This window comes from Sceloporus occidentalis, unplaced genomic scaffold (assembly GCF_023333645.1).
Source record: "Sceloporus occidentalis isolate IW3139 unplaced genomic scaffold, rSceOcc1.0.p SCAF_110, whole genome shotgun sequence".
Taxonomy (NCBI): Eukaryota; Metazoa; Chordata; class Lepidosauria; order Squamata; family Phrynosomatidae; genus Sceloporus; species Sceloporus occidentalis.
Genome location: NW_028317090.1, coordinates 131,111 through 151,288, shown reverse-complemented (window position 1 = coordinate 151,288; position 20,178 = coordinate 131,111). Strand labels below are relative to the sequence as shown.

The window sequence follows — 20,178 nt, the reverse complement described above, 5'->3', positions numbered from 1 at the left end:
ACCCCAAAAATGGCAAAATTGCTCTGGGCTTTGAGGTACCAAAAACCCCTGGGATTGAAGGGGTTAAGGTGACGATGTCTGTTTTCGGCATCAATGGTAATCCGTTTCGGATCTCACCAAAGTAATATCTGTCATGGAGACACATTCTTCGACGGCACTACAACTCTAGGCATTAGAACTTGTTGAATCGAACACACCCGTTTGCGTCATCAGTTAGCAGACGTGCCCAGAGGACGGGTTATTCGTGAAGGCAGTAAAAGTACGCAAAACGACGTCTACATTCACAACCACTGTGGGCGTGGTTTTATTTACCATTCAAACAACCAATGGGCAAGACGAGCTGGGGGGGTAGGGGCGTGATTGAGCGAAAACGTCGCGAGAGGCGGCGATGGGTAGGGGAGCGGGGCTGAAGAAGCGGACACAAACACGAGCTGGAGTACAAGTGGTGGCGACGGCTTACGCGGTGATGTGATGAGCGCCGCTCCTGTGCGGGTCATGTCGGTGGCTGCCTCCCCGGGGCTGCCCGGGCTCTGTCTGCTCCTGGTGGTCGCGCTGCTCCCGGAGGCTGCGGGTGAGTGGCTGAGGAGGGCTATATTGTGTCCAGATAGGCAACATGGCCGGTGAAGGGGGAGGAGGAAGCGGGATTTCCCCGAGTGATGATTTATGGTACCTGCAATTACACACCAGGGCTTTCTCCTAACCACCGAGCTCAGTGTAGAAGAGTACAACAAAAAAGCTACCCAGGGTCCCGGTCTAACTGCCTGAGATCTTATTCTATAGGAGGATGCTAGTAGCAATATAGGGACAGCTCCATACAATGGGGGCTGTTAATCGGGGTACAAGAACAGTATTGTTAAATAATAACAAGCATAGGAAGCCAACCACATGCATCTCCAGTAACCCTTAGGAGGAAGGTAGTCCATGGGACATGGTGCCTTGTGTACTTGTTGTGATGCATGCTGTGTGTATGTATGATATATATATATATATATATCTATCCTGCACGTGCATAATATTAAATTAAATCCTGAGGCCGACCTCAGCGTTGTCCCATCACATAAGATTCAGTGATGGACAAGACGCATGGGCTACTCATTACGGCTGCGTTTGGGCTGTGAAGCGTAAATGAAGTCATGCCTCGTATACGGTGCGGTTCCTGACACGCTGACCAGAGAGCATCCTCCGGGGAAACTTCTAAACACATCACAGATCTCCGCAGTCATAATCTCTGCACCGGACAGTTCTGTGTCAACTGTGTATGTATATGTATAGAGAGATATAATATAAACAAATAACTAATTTACATACTACCCACATGTTCGATAATTAAAGTCACATGTGTGCGTAATAGTCGTGCTCACCTGTACAATAGAACCAATCAAATCATAAACGATCAGACGGTTAAAACCTTGACGAGACGTGGGCATCTTCTGGAGGGAGAAAATGCATTTTACTAGATAATTTTTAAATTATATCGCCTTTTTAACCCCTTTTCTACTTGTAACCCTAATATCCAACAGCCTGTTGGGCACTGGACCAATCATAAGCACTGTCCCTTTCTCTCCCTAATAATAACTCTTCCGGTTTGTGGACTAGAAAGCAAATTTGGCAAAGATGATCCCCCTTATTGGCTAACTGACGTATAAGAGATTGCAAGCTTTGAAGGCTTTCTAGGTCTCTTCAGGTATATTACAATACCAATAACCTTTTTAATTGGCTTTTTTGGATGCATGTCGCTAAACGGTCTCTATTCGCTTTGTTACCGAGCGAATGCATTTATTGTAACATATATTAACATAGGTGATTTGATTTCTTTTTGCAGTAACGATACTTGTGGCTTTATCAGTGATATTCTTCCCTGATGTGATTTCCACGCGCGTTGTTGTTGTTTTTTTGATGTCGCGCTAGTCCGAGGTGTTCTTTAACAGCCAGCTTTGGCTCTCTAGGAAAATGCCTTTCAGCTCTCCCACGGTGTTGTGCCTTTCTAGCTAGGAGTGTTTGTGTATGCGAGCCGCGGCAGATGCTCCTTCCAACCTCGCAGATCTCCGACCCACGCACACGCGTTTACATATTTATAATACTGATGATGAAATAATACACTCATTTGATGAAAGCTAAACCTGTCTCTTTTCTTTCTTTTTTTTTTTTCTGTACCGCAAATCAACACTTGTTTAGCTGATGCCGATGAATCTATTTGACTCGGACTGGCTTCTGCTATACATGGCTTCAGTTGGTTTATGTGATGGTTTCTGGTTTGTCCTATTTGATTTCAGTTTGTTTTAGATCTATTTTCTGCGACATGATGAATGGTAGATGAGGGTGTCAGCGGTGGGCGTTTAATTTGTTTCTAGGTCACTTTGTATTTATAAATGTCGATTAACCCGAAAAAAATTCTACATCCGAGCGTTTTTGTTGTTGACGTACATACGTTACTGATAATGAAGCCAGCGATGGAGGTTACAGCTGTTGCTGGGTAAATCGCTGCCTGTCCCGTTCTTGCAGAGCTTGCTGTCTCGTTCTTTGGTAATTAATGCATGCACGCAACCTTATGTCCTTTACATTATTTTTTATGCTCAAAAGTTTGAAGTCCCTTTTTATTAAATGTTTTTTTTTGAAAGAAAAGCAAATTTTGTCCGTTTAAAATAACATGAAATGGATCAAAAATACAGTGCAGACGTCGTTAATGTTGTCAATGACTATTGCTGCCAGAAATCGGCCGGGCTGATTTTTATTTGAATATCTTCATAGACAGAGGACTTCTATCGCTCCTATCATTCCTGTGTTCCCATAGCACGTTGTATTATCAGAGTAAGGTTAAAAAGGATAATTGATCATTAGGAAACCTTTTTGCAGTTGTTACACAGCTAGAAATGTTTTCCACGGCCCAAAACTTTGAACGGTAGTGTGCGTTTTTATAAAGACATCTCTTTAGATATGATGTCGCATCACCCGTTACGATACAGTGCTCTTCAAAATGCCGTAATGCTGGCGGCAGGAAAGTCTCTATCTAATGTGACTCAAACTGCTAGCAAACTGAAAAGCACGCTAGAGTCAAGGATGATGTGATATTCCATTTGCCATAATTTATCCTCCTACAATGTGCATTAAGTTAAGTGAATACTTGAGAGAAAGATGTCATTTATTCATTCTAGCTGAATTTACCGTCTGCACTGCCTGTTTTTATTATATGCTTACCTTATTGCTCGTGTAAAATGTTGGCATTGAGATATATATATATATATATATATATATATATATATATATATATATATATATAATTTTAAAGCACATCTCTTTCAAGAAAATATCAGGTGACTGAGGTGTTAATCCCACATCATCACCTAAAAACAACCATTCTGACCATTAACAAACATCCCCCTTCTTTATAATTAAAAGTGTTGTCCCATATGATTCCGGACATTCGTTTTAAAGCTTTAGGAAATTTTCTACAGGGCCCCCTTAGACGCGTCGACATTCTAGCAGATTTATACTGGCCTCCATTCGTGCCCATTGACCCACACAGCTATTCCTCATCACCGTATAGTCTGCTCCGCTAATTTCAGCTGCTGTGTGTTTTTGTGAAGGCATGGAAAAAATGAAACATAGAAACGCGCATTGAAGCAGGATTGATGTCTGCCGTTCCATGAAAAGACACAAAATTGCCACCAGCTTCTACACGCGTAGTGCTTTTCTAAATAATATCTTGGTGCCTTTCAATTAAAAGAAACAAAATCGCCAGCAGTGTACACGTGGAAGCATGGAATGAATACTAATATATAATATAATATATATATATATATATTAGCTGTATCCTCCTAACCATTTTTGTTAACATTATCAGTAAATATTACATGTACAGTAGAAACCAACGATTGGTCTTGTGTGTTCAGGATAGCTTTATGACTATTGCATGCACATTTAAATTCCCTCACTGTATTAGCCGCTATTACTTCTGACGGGAGGCTGTTCCACTTATCTACCACCATCTCAGTAGCCTTGTGTTTTAGTAGACAGAACAACATTTTATTAAACATGCTTATCGCATTGTAAACGCTGGCTTGATTGTAAATTACCCTAGAGCTGTTTCCATTGTTTACATTCAGATGCAGCGAAAGCAAAGCAGTGATTGACAGCTTCACTAAAGGCACACAAACATAGCTGCGCGCTGAAGCCTCCAGATTTATCTTGTGTCTTTTAATACCTGAAAATAAAACACAAAGTTTTTTGGGTTTTTTTTTCGCATTGGCTGATAGATTTTGTAAACGTTCAGGTCTGTTTTATTTGTTTAGTACTGTTGGAAAACAAAATGTTTCTTTTCGATCTGTTGAGCTGATACACCTCCCCTCTTTAATCAGTGACCAAACCAACAAAAGTCCTTTGCTGTCCTCTGCAATAGGAAACTCTGCTCTTACATCATGAGCTCAGTTCTGAACAGCGAGAAAAATAACTTCAGTATTTCCAATGCAGGATGCCATCCAGAGCTGCACTGCTCTGTATCCCCTACATGAGTGCAACAAAAAATGCTGCTAAGGCTTAACTGTCATGCAGAATATTCAAATAGCCCACAATACATTACATCTGGCAACCCAGGGGCTGAACCCATTATTGGAGTTGACCCAAAAAACTCAGTGCACAGAGATCAAAACAGGATCCGTGTATATTGCCTGAACACCAAGCTAATAGGAACACAATCTGGATCTATGCATGATGGCAAATCCATTTTGTAGAGCTGAAACATTGGGGGTCTGTGACTGAGGCATGCAGTGTGTTTTTCGAGAATAGTGTCTGCGTCCGTGTGCCTGAGAGTGTTTGATTGGCATGGGTGATAGTTAGCGCTCTGCATGTTTGTGTGTGTCGATCTAATGATATGATCCGATCTTGGGGGTAAAACGCTAGGATGTAAGCAGTGCTGTATAAAGACACCACTACCGTGTCATGATGAGGATCTCATGATGCTCCTCTAGTCGATGCAGGAACTTCTAGCCGAGAGCAATTAAGGGGTTACAAAAACATGAAACCAAAGGTGGGATTGTTCTTTTGATACATTGTGGCATCTTTGGCATTTTTTAACCCCTTAACGTCCTTGTCCTGGAAAAAAAACAAACAATATATGACTTGTGTGGATACACTAAATGAGTGAGGAGAAAACGACATCTAAACACGAGCACCGCAAAAGTGTTAAAACAGCCTCGGTCCTAAAGGGTACAAAAAGTAAAAAAACAAAAAACCAGCCTGGTCCTTAAGGAGTTAAAAGGAATTATTTTCTGCTTTACACTTTGGGGGGGGGGGGGGAAGCATTGCTCTGCACATTTTTCAGTTTCCCAGCACATAAACTGGTTAAGTCCCTTCAAAGGAGTAGAATCGCTGACTGGTACATTTCTAGCCTGAATGAATATCCCCTGTTTTGTGCGATTTCTCGTTGTTGGTGCCAGAGGAAGGTTCCTTCCATATTTGCTTTCCGATGCATTTGTCTTCCCGTTGTTTGGTGGTCTAGCACATGTGTAATGAGGCCTAAATTAGAATACTGCAATTGTGATGTATTGTTCTGTGTGTGTGTTGTATTTGAACATACAAATTGTCTATACGATTGTGACAATAAACATGTTAAATTTTTTGGCTAACATGCTTCACTTGTATGGCAGATTTCACTAAAATGCTGCTCTGTTGTTTTTGGAATGTTAGTAATAGATCTATGCTAACATTGCTTGTCTTGCGTAGGACTTTTTTTTTTTTTTTTTTTCTTCCCGTTGGTTTCTCGTTATTATACAACTTTTGTAATATTCATCATGTCGCATAACATGCTCTGCTGTATGGCAGAATAATAAAGAGCCACACAAGAGGCCACTCCTCTTGCGGATGGATTTTATCATAGGAATGATTATTTTATATATTATTTTATTGACCGATTTTATAAAGCTTTTTACCAACACTATGGTTAATATACACTAGCACGATTGTTTAAATAAAATGATATTGCTTAAGGTTGTAGAAGTATGGTGTGCCTGTCATGTAGGATTGGGATTGCAAGGTTACAAGCATAATATACCAGTTGGTATTTTAGATCTATATTATACAGAGCTCGCTTTGCCGCAAAATGCCTTGTTGCCTTCTGTGCATATTCCTCTTCACATTGAAGAACACAGTTAGTCGTACAAGGCCACCAAGCAATGACCGCATTTTTTTTACTTCTGTATGGTTTGACTTTCCGTGTAAGTCTTGAGTATTTTATCAGAAGTGTGCTTATTGAAAAACTTATTTGTAACCAATAATATGAAACCCCTGTTTTGCTTTTTGGTAACCTCTAGAATGTAAGCTTGCGAGCAGGGCCCCCTTAAAGGAATATATTGGTTTGTCTTAGTCTGTCAATTCTTCTAGCTTTGTCATATGCTTTGAATGTATGTATTGCGAGAAGAGTTGATAAACTGTTTCCACTATATATTGTGATTTTTTTTTTATTTCTTTTTTATTTATTTTTTTTTAATATATATATATATAATTTAATGCATAACAATTTAATGAAATGTAAAAATTTGCAAGACAATAAAAGGAAGTGCTAGTTTGAAAAAGCCTAAACATCTTGAGGTCTAAAGTCTAGACTAGAAAAAACACACATGACAAGACCTTTTGAGATCACATTAAGTTTTTACTTCCCTTTTAATACTGTTAGCGAGGAAATGATGAAACCAGTTGCGAATGCACCATTTACATGTGGAGCTGTAAGTAATGTTCACTTTATACAAAACTGTTCTGCCTTATTGTATCAGCTATCCCATTGGCATAAGCAAAGCATCAGTTTCTCGTTAGATTGAGATTTGGTAAAAAGTGGAGAAGGACCATAAGTATGATCATTTAAAATCACTGTGTGTGTGTATATATATCTCCTATCTATCTATCTATCTATCTATATTTATTGTTCCACCGAAAAGGGCCTATAGAGCCTGAGCAGAATACAAATGCTGCCACCAGGCATATCTTCCTTATCCATCAGTCTAACACCTCTCCCTTCTGTCATTCTCTTCCCTGACTGCCTGTATGCTTTAGGACAGTGATGGCGAACGTGTGGCACGCCGAGCCGTCTCTGTGGGCACGCCGTGACTACAGTCATACACTGTAGTCACGGCGTCGTCTCCCGCGGACTACATCTCCCACAGTTCTCTGGGGAGAACCCTCCCCAGAGAACACTGAAGCCACGCCCAGGGGCGGGCTGGGCAGGAGGGCAATTGCCCCCCAGGCCGCCCGAAATCTAATCTAAACGGCCGCTGGGTGCTGATGCCGCCGGCCGGCGCTACTTTAATACTTTTTAAAAAATGTAATATGGCAAGCCGGATGAAATGAAAAATGAAATGAAATTGTTTTAGGGATGCACTAAAATGAAAATTCTGGACCAAAACCGAAAATTCAAGGTTCACTTAGCCGAAACTGAAAGTGACCCCCCCACACACTTTTATTAAAAGTAAGTTACACACCAAAATTGTACAAAAAAATATATATATTATGATTAACAGCAATCTCAGGCATACCCAGATTCCAGCATGTACTGGTTGGCTGGGCATTGTATTTTTTGTCTAATTTTAGTGTGTAACCACACTTTTATTAAAAGTAACACACCACAATTGGACAAAAAAAAATCAGCAATATGGCTTGGCATGATAGGAATGTGATTGCTAACAGCAAACACACTCTTTTTTTATACCCAGGCAGCCAGTAAATGCTGGAACCTAGGCATGATGGGACTGTGATTGCTGTTAGCAATCACACTCCTATCATCCCAAGTCAGCCAGTACATGCTAGTACAGGGTGGCTGTAAGTGCAGACCCCATACTGCTGGCAGCATCAATACACAAGGGGGCAGCTAGCCAGGTTTCAGCATGTACTGGCTGACTTGGCATGATAGGAGTGTGATTGCTAAGAGTAATCAAAGTCCCATCATGCCTAGGTTCCAGCACTTACACATCCATGCTAACACACACACACACACACACACAAACTCATTCATTCACAGATTCAGTCCCTCAATCAGGCATTCAAACAACCTTCCCAACCCCCTTACCTTCACTACAGCTCTCGATGCCGCTCACTGACTTCAGCAGGGGGCGCGGCCTCCCTCGTTCTCTCCACAGGGGAAGCAGTACTGGAGCGGAGAATAGACCCTCCCACAAGTAAGCAGCAGGGCTCTTGTGATCCTGGCTGTCGATCTCACGCGGGCCGCACCTCGAGGTGCCGCGGGCCGCATGTTGGACACCCCTGTTCTAGGTGGATGCTCTGCTCAGTATAAGGTATTAAATTACCATGCAGCTGTTTAATCCAACTATTCCCTTCACACAAAGCTTGGTTGTAATACTGTTCCACAAACCACTTGGCATTCATTTTTTCTGTTTTCTGTATTTGCCTTTTTATTTGATATCGCCACTTAGACTTTTAAGTCTTCCATTTTAAGTGCAAATCCGGAGTAAAAAGAATCCATTCGTCTCATCTAAATGCTTTCCGTGCTCAGTTTCATAAGGTTTCCATAAATCCCTTCTTTAACTTTTTTGACCCTGCTTGAAAGTACATATAGAGTGTGTGTTCTGAAAATGTTTTGTGCCTCCTTCTAAATGGGCCAACTCAGCTGAGCTTTAATATTAGCTCCTTGACGACAATTGACGTGCCTGGCCGTCAAGGAAATGCATCCCTTTAATGACAATGGATGTGCCTGGCGCATCATGGAGTTGAACGAGTGAAGAAAGCATTCATCGATAGCTTTCTTTGCTCAGCTACTGTTGCTGCAAAGGCTCGACAAAGAGGTATTCAGCAACACCAAAAAACTAAGTTGGGGCACCTTTAGACCACTCTTAGGAGCAATGGTATTCACCATATCGAATAAGGTGGCGGCTAAAGAAAGTGCTTAGGTGACAACTATCACCTCCTAAGCTCAGCCAATGTTGAAGTGCCTCGATATAGTGGCATTCAGCAACCCAAAAAAAGGTTGATTACTCCTAGAAGTATTTCAAGACACCTCTTGAAACAGACATGTTGCCTCTAACAAGATGGTGATGCCCATTCAAAAAGAGTTCACAGAGCATCTCTCCAGACCCTCTTAAGAACAGGTGATGCAAGTCAGTGGAGCCCAGCTCACTAATTTCTGTGTGGTTAGTAAAATACAAATAAAAAAAATAAAATAAAGATGTAAAAATGTAATACAATTTTAAAAATAAAAATGGCCCTTAGTAATCTCACCATGACATAAGAGGAACAATCCAGTACCCCGAGGTGTCTAGTTTATGTATGGTTCGATGGGGTAAATTGAACTGACTGGCTTCAAAGATGTCCAAAGTAGGACATAGGGGCAAAATGATCAGATTTGAGAAAAAAAAATGGTTTGGAAATTTGCTACTTGTACTTATTGCCCTGTAGCTTACAAAAAATAAAAAATTTTATTGACAAATATTAGAATATTTAGCTTTTTTTTTCATTAGCTTTTGTAGATGAGTAAAATAACTTTTCAAACAAAGGTCAGAAAGCGTTAAAATAGCCATTTTCACAAAAGGTACAAAAAATAAAATAATGGATAGCCTGCAACATTATGATGACCATGCTCAATTACTATTTTATTTGCAAATTATTTGAAAATCATTATGACCGTTTAAAACAGCCTTTTATTCCTTTATGATAACCACAAGGTCAGAAGTTTGGTTATTGACACTTGAATGTTATATTCTGTTTTTAACGTGGTCATCTCTTTTGTAATGATAAATAGGTAAAAATATACATGGATATAGATATATGCATTCCAAGTTCTGTGGTGTAATTATGATCATAATATTGCACCTTAACAATGAAGATAATAGTAATAATTTATTAATCATAAAAATATCCTGCCGTCCAGGTGACTTTGTCACTTCTTTTTGAGGTTATTTATAATTATAACTAGTATGCATTTTTAAACAAAAAAGATCTGGGTGTATTGCATTTTATTTACCAGGTAATGTTAATATTGCAGGGTGATGGTTATTTGTATTGCTATCTGTGATTAATTGAATTAATTGAGTGTATTAAACCTTTTTCACGTTTTCATATACTTCTAGCGCTGAAATGTCTCTGTGAGCATTGTACAAAAGACAACCAGACCTGCGAGACGGATGGACTTTGTTTAGCCTCTGTGACAGTCCAGGATGGCAGAGAAACTCACAACAGCATGTGCATTCACCAGTCCGACCTGTATCCTCCAGAACGACCGTTTGTATGTGCTTCCTCCGTAAATTCTGAGGTTCAAACAAAAACTGTTTGCTGTGAACAAGATTTCTGCAATAAAAAACTTACACCCGCAACAGGTAATAAACTATGAAAAAGGACATCTTTTGTTTGTTTGTGTTTATAGCAAGATATCATCGCCAGTATTTGTTTTTTATTTATGTAATGTGTAGATAATTAGTGTAGGAAGGCAGCTAGAGTCTCTTTTCTTTCTGATCGTGAGTAGTAGCATGGATAGGATAGAATAATTCCCACTTCAAGATATATTTAAAGTATTTTTCTTGGGAGTATGCAGAAGAAATTCTTAGCATAGTTATATATAATCCTGGATTTCATCCTAATCTGCTGTACTCCCGGGGGGCACACCATAGCAGTGCTTGATCCTGAAAGCTACTTGCAGTAGCGGATGCAATGGCAGAGTAAATACCCCCAAGGCATGTGCATGCTATATAATTAGGGATTAAGGAAAGCCTGTGGTTTGGAATAAAACGCCACTTGTGTAGGTGAACACCACAAAGGTTGTGTACTTGATGATGGGCTCGTTGAATAAATGTTATTTTACAAACATTAAAATCGCTGCCAATTTTAATGGAAGTCTGTAAAGAGGGGATTCACAAGCAGGGGTGCCGGTTTAAGTAAACCCAGGAGGATGTATAGCATCTCCCTAAAACTTTACAAGAAGTAGTGAGCATTTTAAATTTAAGGTAACGGAGAGTAATAAAGGGAAACTATGTCAAACAATAAATACAAACAAAAAGGATGCCTGACCACAAAGCCTGTTTAAATAAATGAATTCCATGTCAAAATGAAAGATGACCGTATACCTTCTATACCTACCCCAAGTCCTTAAGTAAAAGGTTGTTTGTAATACATAGGCAAAGTGCTATATGTTTTTGTAAACGGCTTTGTTGGGAGTAGATATGATTAGTCTTGTGCATGCCCCATAAAAATTCAGAATCTTCTCGTGTGAACAGCCCAGCGGATTAGGCCTCTCCTTCCTACCTTTCCCATCCCGAAGTACTGTCATATAGAAAATAAATTGTATTTTCACTTGTATTTTAATATTTACTGGCTTGACTTTTCTTTTATTTAATAATACAAATGCTTCTTATGTGTCATGTTGGCATTATATCAGTTGTATACTATATTCCTAATAGCAATGTGTTTGTTTTTTATTCAGCGCCGCCATCAACAAAGAATTTTCCCAGTTTAAGCCCGGTGGAGTTGGCGGCTGTGATTGCAGGGCCAGTTTGCTTTATTTGCATATTAGTGATGTTAATTTTGTACGTCTGCCATAATCGGAATGTCATTCATCATCGTGTTCCAAATGAAGAAGATCCCCATTTAGATCGCCCCTTCATATCTGAGGGTGCTACATTAAAAGACCTGATTTATGACATGACAACTTCAGGTTCTGGCTCAGGTAATTTTTTTTTTGTTTGTTTTTTACCACCAATGACCCAAAATGTGAATTTGTTATATAAGTAACGAAATGCAATAACAATACTGCTAATGCTAATACTGCTAATGCATAAAAGGCCATCAAGTTCAAACCCTCTATCTATCCCTCCTGCTTTTGATCCAAAAGAAGGCAAAAAAGCTATTTTTCAAATTTTGCCACTTAAGGGGAAAAATCCTTTTGCTTTTCTAAAAAAAAAAACAAAAAAAAAACCACTCCCTGTTTGAAGGCATCCATTTGTATTTGAAAGCACCACTCTTGGCAGTAAATTCCATACCTTTATTGCGCTTACTGTAAACAATCCCTTCCTTTATCCTCTATGAAATCTTTGCTCCTCCAGTCTCAGAGGGTGACCTCTTGTTCTTTGTACGTTTCTGTTAATGAACAGGTTACTTAAAAGCTCTTTATATTGGTCCAGCATGTTATAATATCCCCTCTAAGATGCGATTTTTCTATGCTGTTTCCCATGGTTAAATGGATCGTTTTCGTGAATGTTACAATTATTTGGAATGTTTGTATATTATAGACCACAATATAAAATTATTGAAACACAGTAGCTAAGTTTTCAATAATGTCTAAATAACTCTTCTTTGATCGGCTAACCAAAAAGCACTAACCAAATTTGTAACCAGTCGATTGATACAAGTTAAGGTCATCTTCATATAGAACATTTCTCACAAAGCTTTCTTAAGCACTTAACAGTATTACTGTATAGAACTCTGTACTTAATGGTAATTTTATGTGTTATGGTACAAACTATATAAAGGGTGCTGATGTTCTCTTTCTAGGGCTACCATTACTTGTGCAAAGGACGATTGCTAGAACTATTATTTTACAAGAAAGCATTGGAAAGGGTCGATTTGGTGAAGTATGGCGTGGGAAATGGAGAGGAGAAGAAGTGGCTGTAAAGATTTTCTCCTCAAGGGAAGAACGTTCTTGGTTTCGAGAGGCAGAAATTTATCAAACGGTGATGTTGCGTCATGAAAATATTCTTGGGTTCATCGCAGCAGACAATAAAGGTTTGTAGCATTGGGACCAGAGGCCATCGTTAGGTGTAATGCAAGCAAGCTTTATTTTACCGAGTGTCTAATCCAGTAATGGGGTTTAAACATGCATTGGGATAGACATAAAGCTATGTGTATTCACTTTTTAGGTCTTTATTTTTGTGGTAAGTCTTCCACATGTAGCTTATGAGTAATATAATGGCGTACCTCTCATGATGAGTGAGTATAGCCTGTCTCTGATGTAGTAAAAAAATGCTAGCATTTTCCTGCAAGCGGTGTGTAGGGACTGTGCTGTGTTCTTTGGCATTCTGCTGCGAGCTGTGTGTATGTCCTATGCTTAGGAAGTACACCCAGAAGTACCACACCACATGGACCCCACACATTATATGCCATCAAATTTTAGGTTTCTGTATTGTCATGCCTGTACTTTATTTGCAGACAATGGCACATGGACCCAGCTGTGGTTGGTGTCTGATTACCATGAACACGGGTCTCTGTTTGACTACCTAAACCGGTACACAGTCACTGTCGAAGGAATGCTGAAACTTTCCTTATCCACTGTGAGTGGCCTGGCGCATCTCCATATGGAAATTGTTGGGACACAAGGTAAATTCTCTAGAATGGATTTTTGCAACCTATTTTATCCGGGAGGAAAAAACCTTAAGTTAAAACCTATCCACTTTAAACAAAGATTGTAGCAGTGAATCCTGTGTAAGCCATGGAAATCAATATTGCTTATATTAAATTATATCTAGTAACTTCTGTCCAGCAGTTGGGAAATGCTATTTCTGTTTGATTGCATGAATTACCTTAATTGGATGTAGACATAATCTCTGTTGAAGTATATTAAAACATATTACAATTGCTGTTTGCTTTACTAGGTAAACCAGCTATTGCCCACAGAGACTTAAAATCCAAAAATATTCTGGTTAAGAAGAACGGAACTTGCTGCATCGCGGACCTGGGACTTGCGGTTAGACACGATTCTGCAACAGACACAATCGACATTGCACCAAATCATAGAGTTGGAACAAAAAGGTATATTTGTTAGTATCATTAAATCGCACAGAAAAATACTACTGCAAAATTTAACAAAGGCTGGTAGTAGAATTAATGCACAGAAAGCTTAAAATACTAGCATTTGAAATACCTTAGGGTAAATATATGGTTTGATGGGGTCAATTGAACTGGCTGCCATTTAGATATGTCCTAAATAGGACATGGGGGCAGAATGACTGGTTTTGAAATAGCAATGTTCCACTTATTGTAGTATAACTTGCAAAACAACACAAGATTTTTCACATAAGAAAAGGTGCTTTTAAAAAATAATATAAAGTATAATACTATATTTTATATATATATTACAGTGAATTAGATTATATGATCTAAAGAAAGCACTTAGAAGAAGAAAATAACAGCTCAAGGCGAGCGGCACAGAAATGTTCAAACAGCCATTATCACAAAGGGTACAAAAAATTTCTAACTTGATCTCCATTATTCCTGAGGAAGCAGTCTAATGCCTCTAAATGCATACTTGCGCTTTCCTGAATACGTAAGCCACTGACAAGTAATAATATTTCACTCGGGGCCTACAACACCGGTTCTCTGTATTGTAATACAAAGCCATATTTAAAAAAAAAAAAAAAAAAGACTAACAAAATATATCCGTTGTCATAGATGTGTTAACTATGTAAAGACAGATTAACAATACAAACCAGAAATGTATAGTGTTGACAGATGGACATCTTCTCATTTTGAAGCGTCTACATCACATCATGTTTTTTGTATTGGTCGTCAAATTGGATGTCCATGTTGCATTTTTGTTGATGCTCAGACCTCCGAAAATGTAATAAATAACATTGTGCCTTTAGTCCTTACTGTGAGATGCACTATATACGTTTCTTGTATTCCTTCAGCATGCACATAAACTGCAATTTTGAGTGCACCGTGCCTGCTTATAATGCTGTGTGCATGATATTACAGTTAGGTGCATGTAATTCAGCCTTTTTTATAGTGAACTAATGAACATTACTGTTGCTTTTGCTGCTTCTACGTTAAGAGCTTCATTTAATAAACCATATAGGTAAAAAAAATACTAAGCCTAGCCCTCTCAATACCTGTCCGTGCATACAGCACTGCATACTGCCAGATTTAGGCAAGCAGCCCCAAACTCTGCATGTAACACCTGAGATCCTGTATGTCCAAAATGCAACTCAAGGAAAATCCGCCGGCCTTAGATTCATTAATGAATTAAAACCTAAATGCAATTCGATCTATGCATGTACTGGTAGTTTGGGTACTGGTGTATAGAATAAATCTTCCCTTTTTTACCTGAACCTGGCTTTCCATACATTTGTGAATAACAAGACCACTTTATTGGTATGTCATATTCTTAACGCATGCTTCAGAGTAACACATAACCTTTTTTTTGTGTGAAGGTACATGGCTCCTGAGGTACTAGATGATTCCATAAATATGAAGCATTTTGAGTCATTTAAGCGTGCTGATATCTATGCAACGGGATTGGTTTTTTGGGAAATAGCCCGTCGATGTTCCATCGGTGGTAAGTGACTGCTGTGATGTGTGTGTGTGTATATAATGTATATAATATATATTTTTATTTTTTATTTTTAAATCAAATTTATGTGCTACATTTTTGCTAGTTTTGTAGTTATACATTTTTAAACTTTAACCCCTTAAGGACAATGGGTGGTCCCTAAACCCATTGAAAACAATGCCTTTTGAGCTCAGGGCTTTGTCATTAAGGGGTTAATACATTTTTTTTGTACAGTGTTTTGTTTCCTTTCTGCATTGTCTGCAAGTAGCGTTTGTCCCATAGCTAAATTTGCAAATTTAGGACTGCTAATTATACTGCTAAATCAATGTATGTCTAGTGAGGGTTTGCAGGAAAATAATTTACACAATTCTGCAGTGAAGAAAATGGGTGCAGACAACCTAAGTATTAAATAATAACCTACTATAGTGAAGATCCCTGACAGCAGATAAAGTACCTATAGTTTAAACAATTAAACACCCCTTTCCAGTATCTGGATACACTTTACAGCCCAGTGGGGAGAACAATATGACTTATAAAAAGAAAAAAAATGATTTTATTTTCTTCCCTTGGAAAATTATATGTCTAAAATACAATTTTATTTAACGTATATTATAACTCAATATAGCTTATCATGGAATAGGGATTATAGGACATTTTAAGGAAATACATGAATTCCATTTATCTTCCAAAATGTTTAATTCCTTTAAAAAAATCTCTGCAATGGGTCTCATTGCTCAACTAAGACACATACAAAATCACATTGTACCTTTTCAAATGTTTGTACTTTAACAGAAAAGTTACCATAAAACGGCATAGAATATTTACAGGGGACCTAAAGTGTACTAGACAAGGAAAAGATCTACAGATACATGTGAAGGAAAAAAGAGTGATGTATATTTTTCCTGACACCGCCTCTAGAGAAGAATGCATATTAAAGTACTGTGAGCACTTTAATATGCATTCTTTCAAAGAGAGAAAAAATTAAAGCTCTTACCTGACACAGATGAAGCTGCCCTCCAGCTGGAGCCTTCTTCCTCAATGACCTGTTCTTGTTACTCATTGTCTGCTTCAAGCAGCCAATCAGTGGGAGGAAAGTAGTACCATTAAAATCAGTGGGAACACTTTCCACACATGCACACAGGGGAGTGCTGGAGAGGAGAATGCAATTTGCTGGGATATCTGTTCGGCTGAACACTGCTCCTGCAAGGCATTTAGCTGGGGTGTGGGAAGGAGCTCATGCATATTGGGGTTTCTGCAGAGTTCCCCCCACATGTTTGCCGAAGGGGCCTCTCTGTGTGTGTGTGTATAGATAGATAGAGAGATTATTTATGAGCAAATCCTAAAATTAGGACTATATCTTTACAAAAATCCTTGCATGAAAAGAGTTAAAATACTGACATTTTAAATGCCCATTGGGCATCTAGTTTTTTAGTGATGGGGTAAATTAAATTGGCTGGATTCAAAGATGTCCCATAAATAGGACATGGCCACACACTGACCAGATGTTGAAATCCCCCCCCCCCCAAAAAAAAATGCACACCTCTCAGATGTGGCCTTCTATCCCCCCATGCAACCCAACAAATCCATGGATGGGGGTATCACTGTACTCGGGAGATGTTGCTGAACACATATTGGGGTCTTGTTTGAAAGTGACATATACAAAAAAATACCTCCGCAGATTTTGACAAGGGCTGGTGGCAAAATTACTGCATGGAAAGGGTTTAAGTAGCACAAAGTAGCTTACGAATAGAAGTTAATTTGCAAGGCTGAATAATTATTTTAAAGGTGCTTTGCTCTACTTAGACAAAACATGTCTCTGGTATTTCATGCAAATAAACTTAAGCAGGTCTCTCATTTTATTATTTTGGTTTGAAGGGTTAATTACATTAAAACACAAATCATAAAAAAAGCTTTTCAGTCTCTATGGCAACAAGTTGTCACGTGGTTGTGAAGTGTTCCTGGCAAAAATAATTAAGTGCCCTTTTACACCATTAAAAACATTCAGTACAACTAGGAATTATGTTGCATTTAGTTACAAAAGTGTGTATTTGGCAGAATAGGTTGGAGAGCACCTTTTTACGGTGTTTCTTTATATTTAACGGCAGTCAGTAAGGTATTAAGTTGGTCGTGCAGCAATTGTAACTGGTGTTTGGTTTGCCCTAATAATAATGCTCAATTGTAAGTTGATCTATGAGCTGTTGCTGTTGTCTTTTTACCCTTCAGATCGCTAAACATGATCCAGGTTGAGGCTTTTTAGTCCTCATGAATAGGAGTTCAGCGATTACACGTCCTTGTGTTTTTAGCTGTTGAATAGTTTAATAACCCCACAGTCTGCCCATGTATTATGCATAGATACCCTAGCTGATTGGAGGCTGGTGGGATTTGTTTTGTATTCTGATTGAATGACCGTGGGATACCTGATGCTTCCTGGATACATTTTCATGACCAATGCCATTGTACAATGTCGTGTTGTAAAATGATCCATCTACATGGCTTTCTTTCTTCTGAGATTATACTATTTGCATGCAATTGTTTGGTTTTCTGTGCAATTAATCTGATTCCATCAGGGTCTGTATGAAAATGTGTGTATTATTGTATTAAGCTAATCAAGCATTTGCCAAGCAGTATTCAGTGTGTTGGTATTATTATTATTTATTATTATATTTAGATGAAGCCATGGAACATAGAAAATCTAGAGTTTGGAAAACTTTGTACAGTATTTTATTTTTATTTATTTTTTTCTCTAATGTGAAATGTACAGGAATCCATGAGGATTACCAGTTACCATATTATGACCTGGTACCATCTGACCCATCGGTGGAAGAAATGAGAAAAGTGGTCTGTGAACAGAAGCTTAGACCAAACATTCCAAACAGATGGCAGAGTTGCGAGGTAAGCTTTGTCTCGGCAGTGTTCATGCTGCGGCTACAATGAAACACTTTCCAAAGAGTTTCATAGATGAATGCGCTGAGTATAATTCAAGAACATTAATACAGAATCTGCTTGACACTGCTAGATTTATTTTGGATGCAACAAATCAGGGTAGAGACTCTTAATACTCTGTTCAGACAAAGTAAAATGTTTCCACTGCAAATAGTTGCTCGGTTCTAGACAAGCAAAAAAATACAGAACTATATTTGGGGGGGGAAATACTTGAAACCATATGCTATTGCTACCGTGAAATTAGATTTATGCTACAGATAAAGGTCGCCTTTAGAATATAATCAATCAATAGTTTTTGTTTTCCCTCTGTTGCTTTCAGTTTTCAGTATACCATGCACATTACAAGCAACCAACATGGTATAAATTGGTAATTTGCGAGATCATTGTCCTTACCTAGAGTGCAGTTAAGTGTTAAAGGCAGTACTGTACAAAAGTATATATTTTTGAGAGAGAGACCCTTAAAGGCACCCCACTTACCTTTCTTAGTGGACCATAGATTACAAATCTAATGGGAACATAGGAGACTGAAGTGTTTTTCTTCTACATTATTATTGTGTTGCATGCATCAGGATGTATATTAGTATTTCCTTTTTTCTTGTACACATTGCAATTTTTTGCAGAAGTTGTGTGTGTGTGTGTGTGTGTGTGTGTACAAACATATAAATCAATGGTCCTCATAGACCTTGCTTTGTATGACAAATGCATCCTTCAGCGCCAAGAGGTTAATTTCAAAGTAATGTTTTGTGAACGGGCAATTTTTTTTTGTGTCGATAATATGGCACATTTTGTAATTTAAGAAAAGTGCCCATGTTTTTGTGTTCTAAAATGCTTATGACTCGGCAGCAAACAGTTAAATTGCACATATAGGACTGAATGTAATGTTTTATCTTCTCTGACAGGCATTAAGAGTGATGGCCAAAATCATGCGTGAATGCTGGTATGCCAATGGAGCAGCCCGGTTAACCGCTTTGCGCATCAAGAAAACACTATCGCAATTAACGCAACAAGAAGGCATAAAAATGTAACAGATCCCTTTGAACTGAATTGCATCATTCGGTTTTTACCCAGTTTGCCTGTTCTGAAGATATATTGTTCTACCTCGACGAGGGAACGGACTAATAGTGCTGCCTTTCTGAAATGACGTAGAGTGATATCTAGGCCGCTCAGGAAGGAGGGGCATCTCAGATCCTTGCTGCTTACTTGGATCACCATCTTCCTGGGACCTTTTGTAGTTAGAAATGTTTCTATTAACAAAATGGTACAAATGCTGGTCTTTTTGTTTTGTTTCTAAACAAACAAAAAAACTAAATCATCAGTTTTTAAACAATATTTGGTCATTACATCCAAAGCCTTTGCAAAGCCTACTTGTAGAAGTTAGCGATGTGTACCTGTGCACACTCTGCTTTAAGAAAAAAAGGAAAAAAATACCTCGTGCAATTTGGGGAAATCACTTATGCAAACAGTTTTATATGCTTTCATGCCTTCAGAATTATTTGTATTGCCGGTAAGTGCCACATACAATGTTATTTTTACACCAGTACTCAAGATGTTATGCAACATTTTTAATTGTACATGCAGAAATTGATATTGGTTACTAGAAAAAGTCTTTCTGACTAAAGCGAATTATTTTTTCAGTGGAATATTTCAATTATAATTGGTTTTTTTTTGTTATATATTGCTGGGAAAGTCTGGTCATCGCTACAGACGCAACCTTGCACAAAATTACCCCAATTATCTTTCTTCCCATTCCAGGTTTAACGACTGGGGGTTATGCTCACGGTCATCTACAAACTATATTAGTCATCCTGTTTTCAACAGGACAGCCCTAATTTTAAGGTACTGTCCCACTTTTGCAGGCAATCGTGATCATGGGCCGTGTGGACAGACCCTCTGATTAACCCGTGACCAGCCAAGTAACTTGTGGCGTTTTTGGTCCGTGCTGCTAAAGCATACACTACACCCAATCTCGGCTCCGGCAGGAGAGG

At 38.6% G+C, this 20,178-nt stretch overlaps 1 protein-coding gene across 5 annotated transcripts; it reads left to right on the top strand.

Annotated features, from left to right (window-relative positions):
• The first annotated feature begins 495 nt into the window (after window positions 1–495).
• On the top strand, window positions 496–19,218 carry LOC149283162 (TGF-beta receptor type-1). 5 transcript variants are annotated; one of them, XM_089497890.1, is made up of 9 exons: window positions 496–571; window positions 10,065–10,310; window positions 11,411–11,653; window positions 12,478–12,708; window positions 13,132–13,299; window positions 13,575–13,731; window positions 15,132–15,256; window positions 18,012–18,142; window positions 19,093–19,218. In XM_089497890.1, exons 1-9 carry the CDS (start codon window positions 496–498, stop codon window positions 19,216–19,218), a joined length of 1,503 nt encoding a protein of 500 aa, XP_089354016.1. The 5 variants fall into 5 exon arrangements, with proteins under 5 accessions (XP_089354016.1, XP_089354017.1, XP_089354020.1 ...); XM_089497891.1 differs by lacking the exon at window positions 496–571 and having other exon boundaries at window positions 10,073–10,314; window positions 11,412–11,653; XM_089497894.1 differs by lacking the exons at window positions 496–571; window positions 11,411–11,653 and having other exon boundaries at window positions 10,073–10,310.
• Window positions 19,219–20,178: the final 960 nt, after the last annotated feature.

What these genes read in the sequence shown, in the direction of transcription:
- LOC149283162 (XM_089497890.1), top strand. Translation starts at nt 496, where the DNA reads ATGTCGGTGGCTGCCTCCCCGGGGCTGCCCGGGCTCTGTCTGCTCCTG. An exon ending in AAAACTTACACCCGCAACAG is followed by an intron (nt 10,311 to 11,410) that starts GTAATAAACTAT and finishes TTTTTTATTCAG; the next exon opens with CGCCGCCATCAACAAAGAAT. An exon ending in GGAAATTGTTGGGACACAAG is followed by an intron (nt 13,300 to 13,574) that starts GTAAATTCTCTA and finishes TTGCTTTACTAG; the next exon opens with GTAAACCAGCTATTGCCCAC.